The sequence below is a fragment of the Hippopotamus amphibius genome, chromosome 16 (assembly GCF_030028045.1).
Source record: "Hippopotamus amphibius kiboko isolate mHipAmp2 chromosome 16, mHipAmp2.hap2, whole genome shotgun sequence".
NCBI lineage: Eukaryota > Metazoa > Chordata > Mammalia > Artiodactyla > Hippopotamidae > Hippopotamus > Hippopotamus amphibius.
The window spans coordinates 57,611,580-57,637,816 of NC_080201.1; the positions used below are offsets into that span (position 1 = coordinate 57,611,580).

A 26,237-nucleotide genomic window follows, 5' to 3' on the forward strand; every position below is an offset into this window, starting at 1 on the left:
AGGAATTACTGGAAAAGTAAAATAAAATTTAAAACCAAGACATGCAAAACTCCAACCCACATTTTTATTTCTTAGGTTCAACAAACATAAAATTATTCTGCCAAACAGCTTGAAATGCTCACTCTCTCAGTTTCTGTACTTACCTCATCATATATCACAGTTTGTTCAAGGACTGGTGGTCTGCACAGCACACTTTGAGACTAGCATGGTTAACTGGGTGTCATGACCTATTAGAAGTCTTAGAAACCAATTCAACAGATTACAACAGTTTGTTTTTTTTTAATGGAATAGAATAGAATAGAATAGAATAGAAAATATATTTGACTGCATTTTATGTAATCAAGGTGAGTATGGTGGTACGAAACTTTTGTTTTAATCATATATACACCCGACATTGAGCTGGCACACACCTATCTGTTGTTAAAATAGTGAACTATTTCTGAACAGATTGGTAAGTGTTAGCAACTGCCGCCAGCCTGCGCCATGCCAGCCCCTGCCCCCCCACCCCAGGGACCTCCCATGATCCAGCAAGTTAAGGGTTAATACCTGGTCCTTCAGGGGCCTCGGGGACTGTTCTAGAGCTTTGTTGCCTGTGTCTTTTCTGATTGGATCATGATCGGTCCATTCTGGGGATCAAATATTTCAATATGATTCTTGATTGTGTGTGAGGATGGGTATGTATACGTACCTGCATACGTACGTCCAGATAACTGCAGACATGTGTGACGGGTGAAGGGTAGTGTTTCCCACTGTGGGTCATGGAGAGCAAGTGTGAGGAACACTTCTGGACTGGGGTGTCTGCCAAGTGTCCCCCAGAATGCAGCAACTGGCTGAGGACATCCTTGACCCAGATGCCCCCTGGGGGGGTGCCCTGATAACTCCCTATCCTGCCCCAGTTCCAGCGGCCCCAGGAGCAGTACCCGCCCCTGAAGTTTGGGACGGTGCCCAACGGGTCCACGGAGAAGAACATCCGCAGCAACTACCCCGACATGCACAGTTACATGGTGCGCTACAATCAGCCCCGCGTAGAGGAAGCGCTCACTCAGCTCAAGGCAGGGTCAGCGCAGACTGGGGGCTGGGAGGTGGGGGGCGTGGGGGGAGGGCTGCTGGGGGCCCTGAGGCGGCTCGGAGACAGCAAGGGGTCAGGGGGCATTCATCAGCCTCAGAGGTCAGCCTGGGGTGGGTCAGCTTGGAGGGCAGAGGTCATTGACGGAGAGAAGGAGCCCCCCCCTTTGGGGAGTAGGAGTCTTAGGATATTTTCAGAGAGCCAGTGGTTATGAATTCTGGAGCCGGACTGCCAGGGTTCAGATCCTGGCTTTGTCCCTTCTTGGCTGTGTGACCTTGGGCAAGTTACTCAACCTCTCTGAGCCTCAGTTTCCTCCTTTGTAAAATGGGGGTGACAAGAGAACCCACCTCATAAGTTTTTTATAAGAATTGTTATAATTATTATTAGTTAACATGTTATTATAGTTACCGTTATTAAATAATATAATATTGATATATAATTATAGTTATCAGTTTTAGTTAATCCATGCAACACACTCAGAACAGTGCCTGGCACACTGTAGGTACTTGATGTTTATTATTATTATTGCTATCATGATTATTAGATCTGAACTCACTGGAATCAATACTTGGAGAGAGATAAATATAGATAGATAGATAGATTTTTTTCCCCCTAACATCAGTTTCCCAAATCATAGGGAAAAGTTACGTTCTGGCCCCAAAGTGCAGTCCAAGTTTACAACAAAGATAAGCACAGCGACTCTATCCCTGTCCCTCACTGATTTAGTCATGCAGCATGCATTTGTTTTCTTAGCCCTGACTCCATGCCAGGCAGTGAACAAACAGATCACCATTCCTGCCCACAGGGAGCTTCTGACCCAGAGGTAGGAAATTAACAAGAAACATATAAGCAGAAAAATCAGCATGATCATTTCAGAAAGGGATGGGGAGCTAGAGTGTGACTGAGCTGGGGTGTGTTCACCAGGGTGTTGAAGGCAGGCTTCCCCGGGGAGGTAACTGGAGTGGAGCCCAGAAGGAGGTGAGGGAGTCCTCCTTAGCCAGGTGGACAAAGGGTCTGAGCCGGGAGTGGTCTTGGTTTCTTGGAGGAACAGCAAGAAGCCAGTCTGGCTGAAGGGTGGAGAGCTCATTTTAGAAGGCAAATGAGAGTAGAACACAGGGTGTGAGCCCTGAGGCTGGGTTTTATTTGGAGGGCAGTGAGAAGTCATGGGAAAGGGGGATCTTAAGAAGCAGAGGGATGTAATCAGATTTCTGTTTGTAAACACCCCCTCTGGCTGCCCTCTGGAGAATGAACGGAGGGGGAGCATCAGAGGGACGAGTTAGGCAGAAGCTATATTGCCCTCCAGACACCTTTCCCCAGCCCCACTCTCTGCTGACTCCTGAAGGGGCCCCTCGTAGCCAGATCTTTTTCACCCCTCTGTCTTGATTAGAATTGTTCGGACATGTCACGTGGCTCCCTACTCCACGCAGGTTCTCAAAGATGCCCAGGAACCTGTGGGCAACAAAGCCTCGCGCTCGTTTCCAGAACCCCCTTCCTCCTGTCTTTCCTTCAGCCGTGAAGCCCGATGGACCCCTCGGCCCCCTTCCCAGGGCTCCCCGGCCTGGAGGACACCCCCTCTCTCTGTGCCTGGCGCCTTTTGCCTTCACATTCCCAGGCTTCATGAAGGCAGTTTCCCCTTCCCAGATCCCTATCCCCCTTCTCTTTAAAGGTTTTATTTGCCTAACACTTGCACGTTGTTAAAAATAATAAGGTAAAAGGTGAAGATCTCTCCTTTCCCCCTCCTTATTCATATTTCCAGACGTTTCCTCCAGCCTTTTTCCTAGAGCAGAGCTGGGGAGCCACATACGTAATATTTTTCTTTTTTTTAGTGGTGGATGAGTGATTTTATTTTTTTTCATTCATGAAACATTTTAAATTTTATTTATGTTTAAAATCAGACATATAGGAAATGGGTTTTTGTTTTTGTTGTTGTTGTTTTGGTGGTTTTTTTTTTTTTTTTTTGGCCTCAACAGGCATCATGTGGGATTCTAATTCCACAACCAGGGATCGAACCAGTGCACCCCCTCAGTGGAAGCTCAGAGTCCCAACCACCGGCCCGCCAGGAAAGTCCCATGAAACATTTTTTTAAATTGAAGTATGGTTGATTTACAATGTTTCAGGTTACAGCAAAGTGATTCAGTTATATATACATAACTATATATATATATACATAAATATATATATATTCTTTTTCAGATTCTTTTCCATTATAGGTTACTACAAGATATTGAATATAGTTCCCTGTGCTAATAGTAGGTCTACATATGTAATGTAAATGCATCCAGTAGCCACACTAGAAGAAACAGGCGATATTAATTCTAATGGTACACTGTAACCCAGTAGCTCCAATAAAATATCATTTCAACATGTAATATCAAAATTAATGATGGGAAGTTCCAAAGCAGTCCAGGGGTTAGGACTCTGCACTCTCACTGCTGAGGGCCCAGGTTCAATCCCTGGTCAGGGACTAAAATCCCACAAGCTGCGAGGAGCAGCCAAAAATAAATAAAGAAATAACGAGATGTTTCACTGTTTTGGCAGGGGGCAGGGTGGGTACTTCAAATGTTATAATCACAGCTCATCTCAATTCAGATTTGGTCACTTCTGGCTAGTGGCTGTCACAGCAGAGTTCTAGAACTCTTATTTTTACCTCTTTTGTTGTTTCCTTCCTTTCTTCTCTTTTTTTCTTCTTTTCCTCCTCCTCTTCTTTCCTCATCCTACTTCCAGTTCTTAATCCCTTCCTGTACTTGCCCCGACACCCAGATGTCATCTAGAGTTTTCCACCCCTTAGTATCTAGATACCTTTAGCACCAACCCCCTTCCTGAAAGCTTTCTGCAAATTCCTGGGCTTCTCAGGGTCACCCTGGCTTCAAGCTCCTCTTTGACAGCTTGAATTCACTTTCTGGACCATCTTGGAGGCCTGTGTCTTCTAGCTCTGGAGCCTATTAACCAGAATTGGAGCCCATCTCTCCCTTAATCCCCACAAAAGCCCCCACCGACGTCAAGCCTACGTGGGCTGGAAGGAAGACTGGAAACGTGAAGGGCGTCGGCTGCCCGAGCTGTCCAGCAGAAAGGGGATGCAAGCTACTCTGTAATTCTAAATTGTTAGTAGCCATGTTAAAAGAGGCAGGTGAAAAAGAAGCAGGTGAAATTCATATTAATGATATATTTTACTTAGTATATTCAAAATATAATCGCGGCATGTATTCAGTATAAAAGTGGTTCCGACCTTTTACATAATTTTCCCTCGGTACCTTTTGAAATCCAGTGTGCATTTTATACTCACCACACATCTCAGCCCAGACTTTTTCAAGCGCTCAAAAAACAGCCCCAGGGACGTGTAGTTACCGAATTGGGCGGCCGGGGTCTACATCATCTAAATGTCAAAAGTTTCATAGTGAAGGTTTTGAACCTGAAACATCAAAGGGCTCTGGCCATCTCCCCCACCCCCACCCCGGGAGTTTTTCACGTCCTTTCTCAACCCAGAGTATCCTCCCTAGCCAGCCAGCTGACTCATCTCTCCCCCCTTCCCTCTTCCGTTTTGTCCTCCTCAGCCCCTCCCTCTGGGAAGGCCCCTGGGAATTCCAGATCCTCTCCTTCTCGTCTACAAAGTAGGACGGCTTTCTTAGGTTCTGCTCCCCCATCCCTACTTCAGGAGCACGGGCACGAGACGCCCTTCCTTGGGAGGCAGGGGGATTGTCTTCCTCTTTTCTTCTACTTCTACATCCCTCGCATTCCCAGTCTTTTTCATCCTTACCTTTGGAGAGCAAGAATTCTGAGACTTGGGTAGCAGGGAGCCACATGCCCTGAATCTACTTGGTTCCTGAGTTTTGGAGAACAACAAGAGTGTGACCAGCAAGGCAGACCCGCCACATGTCAAAAAAATGAATCCAAACCTATCCTGCCCCTGAGTTCAGAGAGCAAGAGATACCTGTATTTCTCTTTTCATCCAAATGTCAGCCACAATCCCAGCCTGTAAGAAGTAAGAATAGCTTGAGGCTTCATCCCATGTCTTTTTTTTTTTTTTTTTTTTTGAGTATAGTTGATTTACAATGTTGTGTTAGCTTCAGGTGTAGAGCAAGGTGATTCAGTTATACATATGTATATATATGTGTATATTCATATATATGTGTGTGTGTATATATATATTCTTTTTCAGATTCTTTTCCACTATGAGTTATTACAAAATATTGACTGTAGTTCCCTGTGCTATACAGTAGGCCCTTGTTGTTGATCTATTTTTTTTAATAATGTTCTTTTTTTTTAATTAATTAATTTATTGGCTGCATTGGGTCTTCATTGCTGCACACGGGCTTTCTCTAGTTGCAGTGAGCAGGGGCTACTCTTCCTTGTGGAGCACAGACTTCTCATTGTGGTGGCTTCTCTTGGTGTGGAGCATGGGCTCCGGGCGCACGGGCTTCAGTAGTTGTGGCACATGGGCTTAGTTGCTCCGTGGCATGTGGGATCTTCCCGGCCCAGGGACCAAACCCGTGTCCCCTGCATTGGCAGGCAGATTCTTAACCACTGTGCCACCAGGGAAGCCCCTGATCTATTTTATATATAGTAGTGTGTATCTGCAAATCCCAAACTCCTGATTTATCCCTCCCCCCTTTCCCCTTTGGTAACCTGTAAGTTTGTTTCTACATCTGTGAGTCTTTCTGTTTTGTAAATAAGTTCACTTGTATCATTTTTTAAAATTCCACATGCAAATGATATCATATGATATTTATCTCTGTCTGACACTTCATTTAGTATAATAATCTCTAGGTCCATTCATGTTGCTGCAAATGCATTATTTCACTCTTTTTAATGGCCGAGTAGTATTCCATTGTATACATATACTACATCTTTATCCATTCATCTGTTCACGGGCATTTAGGTGGTTTCTGTGTCTTGGCTGTTGTGAATAGCGCTGCAGTGAACATTGGGATGCATGTGTCTTTTTGAATTCAAATTCGAATTTTTGTCTTTTCCGGATATGTGCCCAGAAGTGGGATGGCTGGATCACACAGTAACTCTATTTTTAGTTTTTTAAGGAACCTCCATACTGTTCTCCATAGTGGCTGCACCAATTTACCTCCCACCATACACAGTTCTTAAGTGTGAAGCTCACTGGTCATCTATACATTCCTGTGACCACACCCAGGTTAAGGTATGGAAAATTTCTAGTTCCCCTCTGCCCCTATAGTCATCGTATATTATCACTGTAAGTCAGCTTTGCCTGGTTCTGAATATCACATAAACAGAATCAAACAGTGTATGTAACAGTGTATATAGTAGTTTTTGTGTCTAGCTTGCTTTGTCCAACATTACTACCAAGTTTTTTCATTTCAGCATTCCATTGAGTATACCAGTAGAGAAATATATCAGAATTCTTCGATTCTTCTGATTGGTGAATATTTGGTGTGTGAATATTCTACTATGTGTGAATATTCTACTATGAACATTCTTGTGCAAGTGCTTGGAGGACATACACATTAATTTTTCTTGAGTAAATTCCCACAGGGGGAACTGCTGGGTCACAGGGAGGTGTCTTGCTCAGTTTCAAAAGATACTGCTGATGCAGATGCAGAGAACGGACTGGAGGACATGGGATTGGGGGGGGCGGGGGATGAAGGGGAAGCTGGGACAACGTGAGAGAGTAGCATAGACATAAATACACTACCAACTGTAAAATAGACAGCTAGTGGGAAGTTGCTGTATAGCAAAGGGAGATCAACTCGATGATGGGTGATGCCTTAGAGGGCCGGGATGGGGAGGGTTGGGGGGAGTTGCAGGAGGGAGGGGATATGGGGATATATGTATAAATACAGCTGATTCACTTTGGTGTATCTCAAAAACTGGTACAAGAGCATAAAGCAATTATATTCCAATAAAGAGCTTAAAAAAAAACAAACAACAAAACAAAACAAAAACAAAAAAAGAAAATATGAGCAAAAAAAATCATTAAAAAAAAAAAAAAGATACTGCCAGACATTTTCCAAAGTGGTTGTACCAATTTAAACTCTCATTGGCAGTGCAGGAGAGTTCCACTTGTTCCACGTCCTTGCCAAGGCTTGGTATCATTCCCAAATCTTTTTAATTTACCATAGTGTTTATTATACATCAAGTTCTGTTCTAACTCATTCGAGTTCATTATTGGTTTGCTAGGGCTACCATAACAAAAATTTATCTGTCTCACAGTTCTAGAGGCTAGTGGTCCTCCTTGGTTCCCTCGAAGGGCTGTGAAGGAAGGACCCAGGCCTCTCTCCTTGGCTTCATAGATGGCCATCTTCTTCCTGTGTCTTTCCACATCATCTTCCTTTTGTGCACATCTCTGTATCCAAATTCCCCCTTTTTATAAGAACCGTTCATGTTGGATCAGGGCCCACTTTTATTTATTTTTTTTATTTCATTTTATTTTTTATTTTTTTGACTGCATTGGGTCTTCGCTGCTGTGCGCGGGATTTCTCTAGTTGCAGCGAGCAGGGGCTACTCTTCGTGGAGGTGCATGGGCTTCTCATTGCGGTGGCTTCTCTTGTTGCAGAGTATGGGCTCTCGGTGCAAGGGCTTCAGTAGTTGTGGTGTGTGGGCTCAGGTGCTCTGCGGCACGTGGGATCTTCCGGGACCAGGGATTGAACCCACGTCCCCTGCATTGGCAGGTGGATTCTCAACCACTGCACCACCAGGGAAGTCCCAGGGCCCACTTTAATGACCTGTTTTTAACTTGATCACCACTGTAAAGACCCTTTCTCCAACTAAAATCACATTCAGAAGCACTGGGATAGGATTTCAATGTATGAATGTTGAGTTGTTTCCAGTGTGAATATTCTACTATGAACATTCTTGTACAAGTGTTTCAGGAACACAGTCCAACTCATAACTCTTCGTAGGTGCATATTATTATTCCTATTTTATAGATGAGAAGATTAAGGCACAGCAAGACCCTACAGATGCTGAGGGGCAGAGCCGGGATTTGAACCCTGGCAGTCTAATTCTCAGTCCAGCCTCTCAAGCACTGTACTACATAACCTCACTCACCCAGCAAGACGCCCAGAATCACCCTCCTTGTGCTCCTCACCGAGAAGTTTCGCAGATTCACAAAGGTTCCCCCTGTGTTTCTCACTGTTACCTCTAGCTCTGATTTCCTGCTTCTACTGAATTCTTTTTCTCCCTGGTATTCCTTTTTTACGTTTTTTTTCTAATTTTTCATCCAATTTTTATCAGAGTTATATATCCACGTAGTTTGGAGACTCAAAGATTTTTTTTTTTTTTAAATGAAAACCACCAACAGTCCCCTATCTGCCTACCCTCCACTCTCCCACCCCAGAGGAATCTGCTTTTACCTCATTTATTGTATCATTTTGCTATTTATCTCACTGTCTCACAATACCATGTTTCTATGGCTACCTCTTGATTTTTCAATTTTAGGCATTTTCCATTCACTACTCACTATGGAAGACATGTACTCATACTCTTATTTAAATTACTCCAGCCTCCCACATTGTGATTCTGGCTAGATGAATGTGCGGTGTTTACTTGTTATGACTGTGTAAATGCTCCCATAGGGGCCACAGGTAGTAAACCATGATTCTTGTCCTCTCCTACACAATTCTTTGTTTTTCCTGGAATTAATATTGTCTTTTTTTTTTTTTCAGTTGCCTAGTGGCTGAATTTTCTTGGTGCTTAATTAATTCAAACCCAAATTCTCCACTAACTATATGAATCTCTTCTTCATATATTCAGATGCATCAGGTACTCCATTAAATTCATCTTATTAAAGAAGATTCTCACATGGCCTTCTGGCCTGCTCCAGCCTGGTACATAGCCGCCATCTTGATCCCTTCACCTCCCTCCTGGTTCAGATCCTGTTGTATCCCATTTCTTACTCTTCCTGGGTTTTGCTCCCATGTTCTTTTGAGTTTCCTGACAAAAGGCACGTGGGAGATACATTTTGGAGACATATATGTGAAAACATCTTTATTCTTGTTGGACCGTCTTGCTGGGTATAAAATTCTGGGCTGGAGATCATTTTCCTCCAGAATTTTGAAGGCATTACTCCACTGTCTTCTAATTTACAGTGTTATTAGTTGAAAAATCCAAAGTCATTCTGATTCCTAAGCCCTGTATGTGACCTGTTTCTCTTTTCCTGTCCTCAGTGTGCTGACAATTCTCAGCAAAGTGTTTTCATCTATTTTCATCACTGGACCTTTCAGTCATACCCTAAGTTCATTTATTCTGAGAAATTTTCTTGAATTTTTTCAATTACAATTCCCTCCATCCTTCCATTTCTCTGTTCTTTCTTTCTAGAACTCTTATTAACTTGATATTGGGCCTCCTGGACTTTCCATTTCTTTTATTCTCTCTCTTATTTTTTCAACTCTTTCTCTTTCTGCTCTACTCCCTGGGAGATTTTTTTAATATTATCTCCCAGTCTTGTATTAAGCTTTTTCATTTGATAGTATATTTTTAATTTCTAAGAACTCTTTTTTGATCTCTGAATTTTTATTAATATTTTGTAAATTTTATAGTATCCTACTTTATAATATCCTATTCATGGTTCAAAGTTGCAGTATCTTGTTTCTCTGATGATATTAATGATAGTTGTGTTTTTTTTTTACATTTTCTCCTCTCTGTATACTGTTTCCTCCAAGTCCTCCCCCCCTTATTTCTTTTCTTTTCCTTTCTTCCTTTCTTTCTTTCTCTCTCTCTCTCTCTCTCTTTCTTTCTTTCTCTTTCGTTCGTTCGTTCGTTCGTCTTTCTTTTTTCTTGGCCATACCACACAGCTTGTAGGATCTTAGTTCCCTAACCAGGGATTGAACCTGGGCCACTCACTGTTTCTATCTTTCTTGTTAGAGGCTTTATCTGATGTCCAGTAATCCTTGGTAGTCAGTTCATATTTGGGAGTAGGCATCCAAAGCTCTGGAAGTGGTGGGCCTGTGAGCACATAAGCAGGGTTGTTGACTGTGAACTTCACTGTAGGGTGAGCTGTCTGGACTATTTTTGTTAGGGAATCCCCAGTGTCAGTATTTTTCAGTCTCTTTTCCTGGGTTAGTCATATATATATGATATGCATACATTTGTATATGTATACATATTATATATATGTATATATATAATATGTGTACATATATATATATTAAATAGAGAGGACCAAAGAAAACAAATAATTAATCATGATCTCCCTGACAAGATACCCCTAACAATATGAAAGTCAAAAGGCACTCATTCATTCATTCATCCAATAAATGTTTATTAAGGTCTTCTTGCACCAGGCAGTGGGCTAGGCACTGAGGGTATAGCAGTGTCCAAATCAAAGTCTGCTCTCCTGGTGCTTCCATTCTAGTCTGGAAGACAGACACCTGTGTCTCGAGCAGCGCTCTCCAATAGCCCTTTCTGTGTCAATGGAAATGTTCTAGATCTGAACAGTCCAATATCATAGCCAGCAGCTCTTGATTACTTGAAATGTGGTTGTGTGACTACAGAATTGAATTTTAAATTTTAATTAAAACTGGGATTCAAATAGCCACCTATGGCTAATGGTTATCGCCACGGACAACTAAAAAATTCCATCCTTACAGAGAAGTACAAGGGCACTGGCAGCCTCACATGGCTTTGGCTGGCTCACATACCAAATATGGGCTTACCCTACCGCTGAGGGCAAGCAACCGTACAGAAAGAAAAACGAAATGCATCCCTTAAAAAGAAATAAAGAAACACAGCTTCTCCTCCCAGCCAGTTCTGGAAGTCCGTTCCATGAGAGAGGTTTAATTTCTCACTCACATAGGTGGGGCCAAAAAGGAAACGTCAAGTCCCTTTTCCCTAAAGGAAGCATTATTTTTCTTTTTTTTTTTTTCAGATCAATTAAACCATGTATGCACACACATCTTTATACATTCCTCACTAAAAGTACACACTGTTCTCTTCTTGGCTTTTTCCATTGGAGGAAAGCCTCTTGGCATCTTTTCCGTGTTAATGAAATCTTACCTCTCAGCTCCAGTGACTGGCACACAGAATGCTGGCCTTGAACTAGCCTGAATTCATTCATTCATTCGACTGCTCTTTATTAAGCACCTGTTGTATGTCAGGTGCTGTTCTAGACTCAGTGGATACAGCAGTGAGCCCGACAAACAATGGCCGCTCTTTTACGGAGCTTCAATTCCAGTGGGGTGGGGGGGCAGGGAGATGGATGATAAAGTTAATAACTAAGAACATTTCATAGTTACAAGGAGATAAGTGGACAAAAACTGGGAGACCCAGGAAGGAGGCTACAGGTTGCAGTACTAAATAGGGTACCGGGTAAGGTGCCTTTTGAGCAAACACTTGAAGGAGGTGAGGGGGACAGCCAGGTAGCTATCTGGGAGAAGGACATTCCAGCAGAGAGAACGACCAGCGCAAAGGCCCTGAGGCAGGTGCAGGCTGGAGCAATCCAGGAACTGCACAGAGCCCAGGGTGGCTGAAGCAGACTTCATGAGGGAGGCATGCATGGGAGACGAGGGCAGAGTGGTAAGGAGGGGTGTCAGAGTGTTTTCTGACAAAGAGCCTTGTGGGGAGTGAAGTGGGGAACCCGCAAAGGGCAGAGAGCTGAGGACGGAAGGGACCTGACTCAAATCTTAAGATCCCTCTGGCAACAGGATGGGAATTTGTATTTTTCCCAAAGGCTGTCAGACATGGCTGTTTTACTAGAGGTTTAGGATCAATGAGGGGATAGGGAGTTGGAGGTGAGGAAAGGGAGGCAGGCATTACATCCCAGAATGACTGAGCCAACAAGTAAATTTAAAGCACATTCTTAGATCCCCTCTTCCTGAAAGCCCTGCTCACCTTTGCACCACTGGAAATCTTGATTTTTGACTCTAAAATGCTTCTCCGTTCTCTCCTCCCACACCTTTCCCTTGTACACACCCCACCCCCAGGACCCCTGAAGACGCTCCTTCCATCTAGTCCCCAGTGCCTCCATCCCTCCTCTTTGGCCTTACTCAGGAACCTCCAGGTTCTTCCCATGTAAACCCAGGGCATGGAGACTTCCTGTGGTGGTTAAGACTCCGAGCTTCCATTGCAGGGGGCACAGGTTCCATCCCTGGTCGGGGAACTAAGATCCCACATGCCCTGTGGTGCAGCCAAAAAAATAAAACAAACAAACAAAAACCCAGGGAACAATTCACCTTTCACCCCCAAGGGCATGTTCCTAAACAAAGAGACACCTTGAGAGAAATTATAGTTTGCCTACAAGGCAGCAGTGCCCGCAGGCAGTGTGGTATTTTTCTTGCCTATGTTCTGTGTATGTTTCCAGGTGTCAGCTGGGCTCTCGCTGCCTGTTAGGATCTATATGAGATGAATTCAAACCCCATTCTCCAACTGGGGGGTGGTGAATGCCCTCCCCACATTTCTGCTCATTCCCCAGAGCTTTGGATACTTTGCCCCACCCCAAGTTGTTGCTTCAGCTGGATCCATTCAATCTGGGGACTCCTCTGTTTCCCCAGTTGGGGTGCAAGGACTAACTCTGTCCTTTTCCTTAATTTCTATGCAAACAACCATGCACACAAGGCATTTATATGCGCTTGTGTTGAGTGTGTGGACAGGGCTTCACTGAAAGTTTGGGGACACAGAGGTATTTACAGCAACAGATACGCAAACTCAAGACTCTAGGTGATGTGTTCTCTCTCTTTTTTTTTAATATTTAGTTATTTATTTTTATTTGGTTGCTCTGGGGCTTAGCTGTGGCTCTCGTGGGATCCTTAGTTGTGGCACATGGGCTCCTTAGTTGCGGTTTGCATGCTCCTTAGTTGTGGCATGCAAACTCTTAGTTGCGGCATGCATGTGGGATCTAGTTCCCTGACCAGGGATCAAACCCAGGCCCCTTGCATTGGGAGCACAGAATCTTAAACACTGTGCTACCAAGGAAGTCCCCAGGTAATGGATTCTTGTCAGGAAGACCCTTTGCCTTCTCCTCACCAAGCATCCAGCCACATGCTCTGATGTCTCTTGTTTTCCCCAGACCTGAGCAGTCCGAGACTATTTAAATTTAAATTAGGGACTTTCCCTGGTGGTCCAGTGGTTGAGACTCCATACTTCCAATGCAGGGGGCACAGGTTCAATCCCTAGTCAGGGAACTAAAATCCCAAATGCTGCAGAGTGGAAAAAAATTAAATTAATTAAAATTAAATACAATTTAAAGTTCCATCCCTTTGTCGTACTGATCACATTTCAAATGCTCCAGAGCCACAGGTGGCTGGTGGCTGCCATGTTGGACTGCGCAGATAGAACATGTCCATCATCCCAGAATGTTCTTTTGGACAATGTTGGACTAGAAAAGACAGATACCTCCCTCTAAGAACTAGTCTGGTGTCTACAGTTAAGATGATCAAAATTTCACCCCACGAAATAACTATGGAGCTACATTCTATCTAGGATTCCAGGACTAGTTGGTTTTTTTCTCATTAATACACCCTGGACATCTTCACAGGTCAGATCATGAGCATATCCTTATGTCATAGGATAGCTACGCAGTGTGTAATCCACAGAAGTGTTGATTCCTTTAGTCATTCATTCATTTTTGAAATAAATTTATTTATTATTTATTTATTGGCTACACTGGGTCTTTGTTGCTGCGCAGGCTTTCTCTAGTTGCAGTGAGTGGGGGCTACTCTTCGTTGCTGTCTGCAGGCTTCTCATTGCCGTGGCTTCTCTTGTTGCAGAGCACCAGCTCTAGGCACACGGGCTTCAGTAGTTGTGGCATGCGGGCTCAATAGTTGTGGCTCGAGGGCTCTAGAGTGTAGGCTCAGTAGTTGTGGGGCAGGGCTTAGTTGCTCCTCGGCAATGAGATCTTCCTGGACCAGGGATCAAACCCATGTCCCTTGCATTGACAGATGGATTTTTAACCACTGTGCCACCAGGGAAGTCCCCCATTCATTTATTTATTCTGCAAATATCTACAACCACCTTGTATGTGTCAGGAACGACTGGGTCACAGCCTGGAATGTGACGGTCTTGGACCACACCCTAGAGGGGCTTGCAGTTTGGTGGAAGAAGCTGAGATTAATCAAATCATCACAGAAATAAACGTAAAATGGCAGCAGTTGGGAAAGACATGACATGCGGCGAGTGCCACAATGTATTCATCAGTGAGAACCACTAATTCCGTATCTGTGCTTATCTTCCCACCAAATTGTAGAAATTAGGGCCTAGAGGGAGAACCCAAGCAAATTAAGATGCATGTCTGGGCCCGTGTTTCCCGGTCTGAATAATGGAGATGATAGTTTCCACCTCGTAGGAGTGTTGGGAGAATTGAATTATTTTCATAGATAGGACAGTGCCTGGCACAACAGAAGTCACCGTTAACATTATTATGATTTCTGTGACTCTCCGGTCTGAGCTTCGGTCCTCCACTTTAAAATGGAGGAGTATACAGGAACTTCTTTGGAAGATTCTGGAAAGGATTGGACAAGTAGTTATTTCATGAACAGTCACAGCTAACATTTCTCCGGCACTTCCTTTGCTCCGAGGGCTATCCGTGCAACAACTTTGGAAGGGAGGTATTGCTGTTGTCCCCATTTGACAGATTCTTAAACTGAGGCACAAAAAGGTGCAGTGACTTGCTGAGAAGTTCACCACTAGTTAGAATCTGGAGCAGTTGGAGATTAGGAGGTAGGGGGATTCTGGGTTGGCCATTCGGGCATCTGGGTGGGACTGACTCTGCCCTTCATGCCCCTGCCCACAGGAAGCTGGACGCCTTCATCTATGATGCGGCTGTGCTCAACTACATGGCCCGCAAAGACGAGGGCTGCAAGCTTGTCACCATCGGCTCCGGCAAGGTCTTTGCCACCACGGGCTATGGCATCGCCCTGCACAAGGGTTCCCGCTGGAAGCGGCCCATCGACCTGGCACTGCTGCAGTTCCTGGGGGATGGTGCGGCTGCATGCAGAGATGCCTACAGGCGGTGGGGAAGGGAAGGGAGGCAAAGACCCCTGGGTTCTGGGGAAGTAGGGGATGAGGACCCGGATAACAGGGTCTGAGGACCTAGACTCCTGTATCAGAGAGGAGGGTCCTCAGATGGTGCCCATGGAAGGTGACGTCCCACCTGCCTGTCCCCAGATGAGATCGAGATGCTGGAGCGGCTGTGGCTCTCTGGGATCTGCCACAATGACAAAATCGAGGTGATGAGCAGCAAGCTGGACATCGACAACATGGCAGGCGTCTTCTACATGCTCCTGGTGGCCATGGGCCTCTCCCTGCTGGTCTTCGCCTGGGAGCACCTGGTGTACTGGCGCCTGCGGCATTGCCTGGGGCCCACCCACCGCATGGATTTCCTGTTGGCCTTCTCCAGGGTATGGGGAGAGAGAAGGAGACCAAAGGGGGGAGATGGGAGGAAAGAGGCAGGGATGCCTGTAAATGGAAGGGAGCTGGGTCGAGGTGCGGGAGACGGGGGAGGGACGGAAGGATGGCAGGTGGTCCCCAGCATCCCGCGCTGACCCGGCTTCTCCCGCGGCCCCCGCAGGGCATGTACAGCTGCTGCAGCGCGGAGGCTGCGCCACCGCCCGCCAAGCCCCCGCCGCCGCCGCAGCCACTGCCCAGCCCGGCGTACCCGACGGCGAGGCCCGCGCCCGGCCCCGCGCCCTACGTGCCCCGCGAGCGCGCCGCCGTCGACCGCTGGCGCCGCGCCAAAGGTGCAGGGCCGCCGGGGGGCGCGGGCTTGGCCGACGGCTTCCACCGCTACTACGGCCCCATCGAGCCGCAGGGCCTGGGTGTGGGCGAGGCGCGCGCTGCGCCCCGGGGCGCGACGGGGCGCCCGCTCTCTCCTCCGGCCTCGCAGCCTCCGCAAAAGCCGCCGCCCTCCTACTTCGCCATCGTGCGCGACAAGGAGCCGTCCGAGCCCCCCGCCGGCGCCTTCCCTGGCTTCCCGTCGCCGCCCGCGCCCCCGGCAGCCGCGGCCGCCGCCGTCGGGCCGCCGCTCTGCCGCCTGGCCTTCGAGGACGAGAGCCCGCCGGCGCCCACGCGCTGGCCGCGCTCGGACCCCGAGAGCCAGCCCCTGCTGGGCCCCGGCGCAGGGGGCGCGGGCGGGGCCGGGTGCGCGGGCGGCGGAGCCCAGGCCGCGCCGCCCCCCTGCCGCGCCGCGCCGCCCCCCTGCCCTTACCTTGACCTCGAGCCGTCGCCGTCGGACTCGGAGGACTCGGAGAGCCTGGGTGGCGCGTCGCTGGGCGGCCTGGAGCCCTGGTGGTTCGCCGACTTCCCCTACCCTTACGCCGAGCGCCTCGGGCCGCCGCCTGGCCGCTACTGGTCGGTCGACAAGCTCGGGGGCTGGCGCGCCGGCAGCTGGGACTACCTGCCCCCGCGCAGCGGCCCCGCCGCCTGGCACTGTCGCCACTGCGCCAGCCTGGAGCTGCTGCCGCCGCCGCGCCATCTCAGCTGCTCACACGACGGCCTGGACGGCGGCTGGTGGGCGCCGCCGCCTCCACCCTGGGCCGCGGGGCCCCCGCCCCGGCGTCGGGCCCGCTGCGGGTGCCCGAGGCCGCATCCTCACCGCCCGCGGGCCTCGCACCGTGCGCCCGCCGCTGCCGCGCCGCACCACCACCGGCACCGGCGCGCCGCGGGGGGCTGGGACCTCCCGCCGCCCGCGCCCACCTCGCGATCGCTCGAGGACCTCAGCTCGTGTCCCCGCGCCGCCCCCGCGCGCAGGCTCACCGGGCCCTCCCGCCACGCGCGCCGGTGTCCGCACGCCGCGCACTGGGGGCCGCCGCTGCCCGCCGCGCCTCACCGGAGACACCGGGGCGGGGACCTGGGTACCCGCCGGGGCTCGGCGCACTTCTCCAGCCTCGAGTCCGAGGTATGACGCGGTCTGGGGGGCCCCGCCGCCCCCTCGGTCAGCGCGGGCCACAGCCCGAGGGGGCACGCGGGGTTGACAGGACCCGCATGGGTTGAGAAGGAAGAAAATGGAACTGGCCGGACCCCGCCTGGAGCAGCGTCCTGAGCCCCTCTCTATGGGGGCACCTCGAGCCGGAGGGGATTTGGTCCCTCAGATCTCACCCAGCCTGGGAGCAAGGGGTGGGGGTCTCGGAGCCCACTGGACTTTTTTTTAAACCCGACAAGGGCTTTTTAACGTCACCAGATGGGACGGGAGGTGGTGGGGTCACGCCACGCCCGCGTCCCACCCCCACGCCTGGGGCCGTGGCCCCCACATCACTGTGCAGCTCCCCGGCCCCAGCCACGCCTCCGGGGAAGCCCGTTTTTAACCTTTCATCCATCGGGACTCAAAACTGTGAGACGCGTTCGCCAAACTGTGACCCCAGACCTTGGCCCCGCCACACAGAAACCCCGACCCCAGACTGTGACCCCTGACCCCAAACTGTGACCCGAGCCCCAGACTGTGCCCCGACCAGACTGTGACCCTCGACGTCAAACCGTGACACCCCCCACCTCCTCCTTTTCCACCTTGGGTAGCTTTCCCCTCTTTTGACCTAGGACACGCCCCCAACGGAAGCCCCGCCTCCACGGCCCCAGCGTTGATCCCAACCTCCATCAGGCCAAAACTTCCCACCCTGTCGCACCACACTACCAGCCCCGGGTGCCACCAACTACATCCTCTCCAAATCCAATCCTTATTTGCGACCTTTCAGTGAAGACCCAGCAGCCCCTCAAAAGCCTCCTCTTCCCAGATCTCCAGCCGGGTCTGGAGCTGGGCTGTGGAAGGGAGGGGTCTGGGAGTCCACACTCACCACCAACCTCCCTTCCCACTCTCCTGTCCCACATTGCAGTGTTTGGAATAAACCATGTTTTTATGCCTCCTCAAGGCCCAGTGTGAGCTCCGTGTCTGTCTCTTAGTCCCCCTCAGACTTCTCTGGAGGAAATAGAAACAGAAGAGTCCCACAGAGTAAGAGGAGGCAGAAAGAGAATTGAAGCAAGAACAGAGACCCTGGAGGGAAGTGGGAGGTAGACTCAGAAAGAGGCGGTGACAAAAGACCCTAAGAAGAGAAGGGCTGAGAAGGGGTGGGGGTGGAAGAAGAAGGCGGGACAGAGAACTCAAGAAAGATCTGGGATCAAAACATTTTAGGATCAAGTCTAGGGTCGCATTCCTATGGCAACAGGCAATGAGGCTTGCTAGGTTCTTAATATCCTGTTCATGCAAGCGAGGCGAGTGTCTATTATACCCCAGCCATTCCACAAATCTTGAATTCCGTTAATTTCACCAATGAGAACCTATTTCTAACATTTCATTATGCCAATTAGCCAAACCCCTGGTGCTGAGGGGCAATGAAAAGAGCGGAAGTACTTGTAATAGCTGCCTCCAGAGGGTGGACTTTCTGATTAAGTGCTTGCTGACCGGAGCTGCGACGTGAATGCCTGGTTAGGCAACTGACTGCCCCTGGAGGGTAGATTCAACCAGCTAATTTACACATATCATCCCGTCTACACTTAAGCACTTTGAAGTAAATTTAAGCCTTCATAACAGGGAGGGGAAAAGAAACGGGCTTTATCGGTCCGCAGGGAGCAGAAACCTACTCTCCTTGCCAGTAAGAGCGCTTATTTGCATACACGAATACTTAATTAAGTGAAAAAGCACTGGGAGTCAAAGGTAGAAGATGGAGTCGGGGCTCGGAGATCCTCTAGTTGATGGGGAAAACAGGCCTCCTGCAGAACTACAACTCCCAGGAGGCCTTGCCGGTGCTCTGCGGTAAAGCGCCCCAAAGTCACGGGGAGGGTATAGTTTCCTGGGATCTGCAGGCCCGGGTAGCCAGGCCAGTATGCAGTTACCTTAGCTCTTCTTCACCCACCCCGCCCCCCGCCTCCCCATCGCCCTCTCTAATTGGTAAACCAGGAGGTTTCCAAGGTAACCGCGCAGTAGGGAGGATCCTCATAGGCAGGAAAGTGCAACCCGGAAGTGACGCTCTTACCTCGCGCCGGCAACAAGAGGCTCCGAAGATGGCTGCGCGCAAGGGTCGGCGGCGCACGTGTGAAACCGGGGAGCCTATGGAGGCCGAGTCCCAAGACGCGGAGTCCAAGGGCCCGGCCCAGGTCTACCTACCCGGCCGGGGACCGCCGCTGCGTGAAGGAGAGGAGCTGGTCATGGACGAGGAGGCCTACGTGCTGTACCACCGAGCACAGACTGGTAGGGCTGGGCGCTCGGGCTCTTGGGTCCAGAGGAAGGAGGGGATAGGCATCCTGGGTCCTGAGAGGAGTTGCTCTTGAGCCTTTAACTTAAGAGGCGCTCTGAAAGAGAAGATTGGGGGTCTAAGAGGGTTGCCGTCACACTCAAGAGGGCTGGGATGCCTGTGTCCCATCCTAATTGTCCAACTCCTTCCATCCCCAGGTGCTCCCTGTCTCAGCTTCGACATAGTCCGGGATCACCTGGGAGACAACCGGACTGAGCTTCCTCTGACACTTTATCTGTGTGCTGGGACCCAGGCTGAGAGCGCCCAAAGCAACAGGTGAGTAAGAACTGAGGCTTTCCCAGAACCGCCTGGTCTCTCTTCCTCGGGATCCAGAAGTCGGGGTTTCCAGCCTCCTCCCTCCCTCCTTCCTAAGGATCCTGGCACCCGGTGTCTCATTCATCTCACACCTCCCGCAGATTGATGGTGCTTCGCATGCATAATCTGCATGGGACAAAGCCCCCGCCATCCGAGGGCAGCGATGAGGAGGAGGAAGAGGACGATGAAGAGGATGAAGAAGAGCGCAAGCCTCAGCTGGAGCTGGCCATGGTGCCTCACTATGGCGGCATCAACAGAGTTCGGGTAAATACAGCCCCAGGAGCTTGCCCTACATTCTCTGAAGCACACCCCCGACATCCATGCCCTTCAGCTTTTAGAAAAGCATCTGCCACATAATTTTATGTATTACGGTAATTGTCATTGTGTGCTAGATGCTATAGGGCTATTTCTTAATGTTCTTTCCTTTTCTGTAGAACGGTGAGAGTTACAAAGCTTACCTGGTGGGGCTGATGTGAGGATAAAATGGGATAACGAAAACTGTTATTTCAGTAACTGAAACAGTTATTTCAGGTGTCTAGAAACGACACTTGGCTGTAAAATGAGAGAGATGTTTTCTGCTATTGCTCAGGGACTCTTCTGGGCTGTGGGGTTACTTTTGTGCTTCAGAGTTACAGCCGCTTCTAATCAGGTTGATGTGAGAATTAAATGAGATGCCGTATGCATAGCACTTGGAGCAGTGCTTGGCCCACAGTTCTTCAGAAGTGTTTCCATTAAAATATGACCATGTTTCAGGTACTGTTTTAGACCCTGGGGAGTTAACAGGGAGCAAAAGGTCTCTGGCTCCTTGAAACATACATGCCAGTGGGAAAGGGAACAAGAAGAAACTAAGCATACGTGTATATGTCCAAAGGTGCTAAGTGCTGTGGAAAAAAACGAAACAGCATAAGAGAGTCAGGGTCTTCTGGAATGGGGTTGCTCTTTTATCTTATTTATTTTTAAATCAATTAACCATATATTAGTGGGTCTGTCTCTGAACTCTTTATTCCATTGAACTGTGTGTCAGTGTTTTCTCTGATACTACACTTTTTTAAAAATATTTATTTATTTATTTGGCTGCGCTGGGTCTTAGTTGCCACACACAAGATCTTTATTGCAGCATGCGGGATCTTTAGTTGCGTCTCCTGGGATCTCAGTTCCCTGACCAGGGATCAAACCCAGGCCCCCTGCATTGAGAACTTGGAGTCTTAACTGCTTGACCACCAGGGAAGTCCTGGGGTTGCTATTTTAAATAGTGTGGTCATGGAAGCATTCACGGATAAGGTGCCATTTGAATATTGAATAGAGACCCACAGGAAGTGAGGGAGTGAGGCAAGGATATCTGTGGGAAGAGGTTTGCCGGCAAGGGAATAACAAGTGCAAAGGCCCTGGGGCAGACTGATTGAGGAGTTTTGAGGGAAGCTGGGGAGAACAGTGCTAGATGGATGAAGGGGAGAGTGACAAGATTTGGCAGATGGGCAGGGAGGAGACGGGTTGTTTAGGACCTTGGAGGCCATTGTAAGGACTTGGGTTTTACTTGGGGAGAACCTGGGAGCCATTGGAGGATTTAGAGCAAAGGGTGGATGGGATCTGACTTTTGTTTTAAAGGGGTCCCTCTGCCTGCTGTAATGAGAATAGACTGCAGGGAGGCAAGGGCAGGAGGACAGAGTCCTGTGAGGAGGCCAGTACAGGAATGCAGGGAAGGGTGACTTAAGTAGTAGCATCAGTGACGTCTCCTAGTGAGCAAACGTACTGAGGCAGAGAGGTCCAGAAACTGATGCCTGTGACCTGCCTACACTTATAGGGTTATTACAGAGACCAGGAGCCTAAGCATCCTTTCAGGGGCTGGTGTAATAACAGCCTGGATTCCTGGGAGTCTGGAAGGAGTTTTGTCCTTCCTCCACTATCATCTCTAGTACAGAGTGGGGAGTTGTCCCAGGTACCAAGCTGCTCTTGCATCTATGATTCCAGTCCCGCAAAGGTTTCTGGGAGTTGTAGTCGCAGCCCTGGGTGGGAGGCGGGTCTGAGGAACTGCAGTTCTGGCTCTCTGGAATGCTAGGGGCCGTGGTCGCCACCCTGCGCCTCCTGTCCCTCTCACCTCCCCTCCCTTTCTCCCTCCCCTGCAGGTGTCATGGCTGGGTGAGGAGCCGGTGGCTGGGGTATGGTCAGAGAAGGGCCAGGTGGAGGTGTACGCTCTGCGGCGGCTCCTGCAGGTGGTGGACGACCCCCAGGCCCTGGCGACCTTCCTCCGGGATGAGCAGGCCCGTGTGAAGCCAATCTTTGCCTTCTCTGGCCACATGGGCGAGGGCTTTGCGCTCGACTGGTCCCCTCGTGTGCCCGGTGAGTCCTTGGGGTGCGCAGTTGGTCCCGAGGGCTGGGTGGGAGCAGGGTCTGCAGCAGGTGTGGGTGCTAAGGTGAGAGTGAGTCTTGGGCAGGTGGGACGAGGTCATGTCCCGACTCCCTTTCCCAGGGCGCCTGCTGACCGGTGACTGTCAGAAGAACATCCACCTCTGGACGCCTACGGATGGCGGCTCCTGGCACGTGGACCAGCGGCCATTTGTGGGCCACACATGCTCCGTGGAGGACCTGCAGTGGTCCCCGACGGAGGACACGGTGAGGGAGGGCTGGGGGTCTGGACTCCAGGGTCTTGGGGGTGGGGGGTGGAGGGGATTGGGGGCAGGTCCTAATGAGGAGGTCACTAAAAGAGAGGGTAGCCCGCCACTGGTCCCCAGTCTCCAGGGTGGGGCGGGGGTACACCAGGGTCCCTCCGACTCTGCCTTGTCCAGGTATTTGCCTCCTGTTCAGCCGATGCCTCCATCCGCATCTGGGACATCCGGGCAGCCCCCAGCAAGGCCTGCATGCTCACCACCGCCACCGCCCACGATGGGGACGTCAACGTCATCAACTGGAGCCGCCGGGAGCCCTTCCTGCTCAGCGGCGGGGATGACGGAGCCCTCAAGGTCTGGGACCTGCGGCAGTTCAAGGTACTGTCCCAGCTGGGCCCCTGGGGCGGGGAGGCTCCTGCTCCCAGCGGCTGCTAGGATTTGTGGGTTTTCTCTCCTGGGATGGTTTATACACCAGAGCTGGGGAGGCCCTGTGCATTGGGGTCCAGATGAGGAAACAGGCTCAGCGAGAGGGAGGCTTGGGGCTACTGTGGGGTGGCTCCCCCTACCAGCTTGACACGAGGGAAGGGGCTGGGCGGTGGCGGAGCCTGTAACTCCCATCTTTCCCTGGGGAGCCGTGTGCGGGCTGCTCTGCCCAGGGGCTCAAGGGCTTCAGGAGATTGTCGTTTTTCTTTGAGTGGATTTCAAAGATTCAGCTGAGAACAGAGCCCAGCTCACTCATTTTTGGGGGATTGGGAACTGAGGCCCAGAAGGGACGGGAACAGATAGGAGGTCACCGCCCAGCTAAGCGTTGACTCTGCAGAGCTGAGAGGGACCCCGGGCAGGAGAAGTCGCAGCTCCTGGCCTCCCTCTGCACAAAACCATGACTTCATACACCTCTGGGCCTCCCCAGGGTTGTCTTTTTACTCCCTCCAATGTAACGAGTTCTACAGAATCAGCCCTGGGGAAGCTTTTAGAAATGGATTCCAGCCCCCTAGGCAGGTGCATGGCCAGGTCAGACGGCCAGGTTGATTGGCCATTGGGACGCTGGAACCACTTCTCCGAATTAGAGAGACACCGTCCCTACCAGCACCCTCGCTTTAGTAAACGTCTCGTTCGTTGCATCCACTCTCCCTGGAGGCTGGGAGTCACGTTTCTGCCCCCTTTAGAGTCAGCGGGGAGAGCACTTGCAGAACCATACTTTCCTTCTATAGGAAAGGAAACTGAGGCAGGTCCAGGGAGGAGCAAGAGTGGGGGTTTTGTGAGCTGGAGCTGGGAGGGGCTTCTTTGCAGGTGAAACCACAACCCCCAGCAGCCCCTGGGACATCACACCTTTATTACCAGCTGTACTTTGCCCTCTGTCCCTCTGAGAGAACCTGGGTTTGTGGGGGCACAAGGGGTGGAGCCCTGGCTGAACCCTAAGGCTGGAGAGGGCTGGGGGGCTCTGCCTGGCCCACCCCAGGAGTCAGGCTGAGGGGCTCAGAGGCCCTGACGCCCATCTTCCCATAGTCTGGCTCCCCAGTGGCCACCTTCAAGCAGCATGTGGCCCCCGTGACCTCCGTCGAGTGGCACCCCCAGGACAGTGGGGTCTTCGCGGCCTCGGGCGCAGACAACCAGATCACACAGTGGGACCTGGCAGTGGAGCGGGACCCCGAGGCCGGCGACTCGGAGGCTGACCCCGGGCTGGCGGACCTCCCCCAGCAGCTGCTGTTCGTGCACCAGGGCGAGATGGACTTGAAGGAGCTGCACTGGCACCCGCAGTGCCCTGGGGTCCTGGTCAGCACTGCCCTGTCGGGCTTCACCGTCTTCCGCACCATCAGTGTCTGAGGCCGGCCGGCCCACGTCTATCTGGTCCTCCACTTGGGAACTGAAGTTCAAGTTCATTCCCCTGGAAGGGACTCATTCAGATCTGTTGGCCAGTGCTTTTCCAGAAGGACTTCGTTTGGCCCCTTGGCCGCCATGGTGGATTCTGTTTGACTTATTGTTCTTTGAAAGGACTTGGTTTGGTCCAGTGCCCCTCTTGCCAAAGGATGTGGTTTGATTCGTGGCTCTAAAACTAGGACTTGGTTTGCTCCCATGACTCCTCCAACCAGAGGACTTGGTTTGAGCCACGCCCCTATAAAAACCACTAGGTTTGACTCCAGTGACCCCTTCTACCCCAAAATTTGGTTCAGCCCAGCAACCCCCACCTGTCAGAAGACTCCATTGGCTTTTTTTCCCAGATGGGCCTGGTGTGGCCTGTGTTGCTGTGGATATTTTGTCAGCTGCGGCCCTTGGCTTGACCCTTTGACCTCTCTGCCACTGGTGCCCCCAGGGAACTCGAGTGCTTTACAGTCACTGGACCAAATTTGAGGGGTGGGTTCCTCTAGCAGAATTTGGTTTGGCCCTTGTCTTCCTGCCACGACTTCCCAGGGAGAGGCCGTGTAGGGCCTTCTCCCCTCCTCCCAAAGGCAGGCACTGTGCAGGGAGGAAACGGGGCTCCTGAGAGCCGATAAAGGACCAGGATGAGGCCTGAAGCGTGTGAGACTTCCTTCCGGCCGCTGCCTCATGAGGAAACGGGAGGAGGGGGCAGGACCTGGCACCAGGCTGTCCGTAGGCCACCGGGTCCAACCCTCAATCCACTGGGTGCCATCTGGTTCTGCCTTCCCTGTATTTTGTTCCATCTGGAACTCACTCTAGGTCTGTGGGTGGGGGGAGGTATCTCAGGTGTGCCCCCCAGCTTTTTAAGGCTTCATCGCAGGTGGAATCGGGGAGCCCCCCATCTCTCGTCGTTCCACCACTGCCCTCATGATGGCTTTCTCACCATTTGTTTCCTCATCTGTGTCCCCATCTTCCAGCATCTCCTGGCCCCCAAACCCAGTCTCCATGCCACCTCCTCTGTGTGTCTCCTCCGCCACCGTCTCCTCTCCAGCCTGCTTGGGCTGCAGCCCAGCTGCCGTGCCTGGCCGTCCTCCCTGGCTCCCCCTCTGCGGCTCTGAGCTGGCCCCACCCCCTGCCCCCCCACCTCAGGCCAGGCCTCTGATCCGCCTGTGGACATAGAGGTCGGGTGCCCGGCACAAGGCCCCTGGGGCCGAGGACGGACTGCAGCACCTCAGCACCCACACAGGCCTCCCCTTGGCTTGAGCGGAGGAGCCCCCGGCAGAGGGCATGGGGGTGGGCTGCCCCACCAGGTACGTGCCTCCGCACAGAGCCCCCCGGGGCGGGCATCCTGGCTTTGAGAGCTGTCCCAGCCCCTTCCGCCACCATCTTCCTTGCTGGGCCGTGTGCCCCCACCCCATCCTTGCTGTCCCCTCCTCTGTGACAGATTCCAGCTCCAGAGCAATCTCCCCCACCCAGGTTTGGTGCCTCCAACTCTGAGCCCATCTCCATTTTTGGCCTTTTTTCACTGTCTCCCCCTCCCCCCCATCCTGTGTCTTGTCTTGTCCCATCTCCCTCCCACCTGGCTTTGTCGCCACAACTCCCATCTTTCCGTTGCCTAAGACGCGATCTCCACTTCTCTTTGCTCAGTTGCTGCTAGTCTGCCTGCCTCTTTTCTGTCCCCCTCTCTCTCCAGGCCTCTGTCCCCTCTGGGTTCCTGTGACCCCTGTGGGGTCTCTGTCCTTCCCTCCTTCTCAGGGCTGCCGCTCCACACGCCCTCCCCCTGCCTGTCTCCGAGCCTCCGTACCTTTGTCTTTCTTCAGCCTCTGCCTCACATCCCCTCCTGTCAATCTCTGCCCTCCATCCTGCTGCCCAGACCCCACTGGTTGGAGGGGGTTAGCGGGGCGGGGAGGGGGACACAGCCAGGGTCTCAGGGAGGGTGTGAAAGTGCTTCTGTGGGGGGGGGGGGGAGGCACCTGGGGCGGGGCTTAGCCCCAGATTAGACAGTGACTTTGACACAGAGTTGATGCACCTTAAGCCCCGTGTCGCCTTTATATGGAAACATTAAGCTGCTCTCCCAGGTCAGGGGGAGGTGGGGGGAGGGCTTCAGGCTCTGGGTCCTCTTCCCTTGGATCCTGCCGGTGCTGGTGGCAGGTGTGTGTGCCCGAAGGCCGTGTCCCACGTGCCACCTGTGAACTGGGCCACGTTAGACGCAGATGGGACCCCCTGGAGGTGAAGGCCCCCATCTGCTTTGTGGAATGGACAAGATCACATCTGCCT

General features: G+C 51.1%; 2 protein-coding genes across 2 annotated transcripts in view; both read left to right on the forward strand.

Moving 5' to 3' along the window:
* GRIN2D (glutamate ionotropic receptor NMDA type subunit 2D) overlaps window positions 1-17,815 on the forward strand; it is a 31,518-nt gene extending 13,703 nt beyond the window's left edge. Inside the window, exons 9-12 of the mRNA XM_057711353.1 lie at window positions 897-1,057; window positions 14,760-14,947; window positions 15,134-15,366; window positions 15,537-17,815. Of these exons, the coding sequence (XP_057567336.1) occupies window positions 897-1,057; window positions 14,760-14,947; window positions 15,134-15,366; window positions 15,537-16,868 (1,914 nt within the window). The 3' untranslated portion in view covers window positions 16,869-17,815. The remainder of the gene's footprint in view (window positions 1-896; window positions 1,058-14,759; window positions 14,948-15,133; window positions 15,367-15,536) is intronic.
* A 1,128-nt stretch (window positions 17,816-18,943) lies between these two features.
* Window positions 18,944-24,616, forward strand: GRWD1 (glutamate rich WD repeat containing 1). Its single transcript, XM_057713659.1, has 7 exons — window positions 18,944-19,142; window positions 19,344-19,461; window positions 19,602-19,764; window positions 21,624-21,837; window positions 21,968-22,110; window positions 22,284-22,481; window positions 23,610-24,616. Exons 1-7 carry the CDS (start codon window positions 18,956-18,958, stop codon window positions 23,925-23,927), a joined length of 1,341 nt encoding a protein of 446 aa, XP_057569642.1. The 5' UTR covers window positions 18,944-18,955; the 3' UTR covers window positions 23,928-24,616.
* Window positions 24,617-26,237: the final 1,621 nt, after the last annotated feature.

What these genes read in the sequence shown, in the direction of transcription:
- GRWD1 (XM_057713659.1), top strand. Translation starts at nt 18,956, where the DNA reads ATGGCTGCGCGCAAGGGTCGGCGGCGCACGTGTGAAACCGGGGAGCCT. An exon ending in GAGAGCGCCCAAAGCAACAG is followed by an intron (nt 19,462 to 19,601) that starts GTGAGTAAGAAC and finishes CACCTCCCGCAG; the next exon opens with ATTGATGGTGCTTCGCATGC. An exon ending in CTGGTCCCCTCGTGTGCCCG is followed by an intron (nt 21,838 to 21,967) that starts GTGAGTCCTTGG and finishes TCCCTTTCCCAG; the next exon opens with GGCGCCTGCTGACCGGTGAC.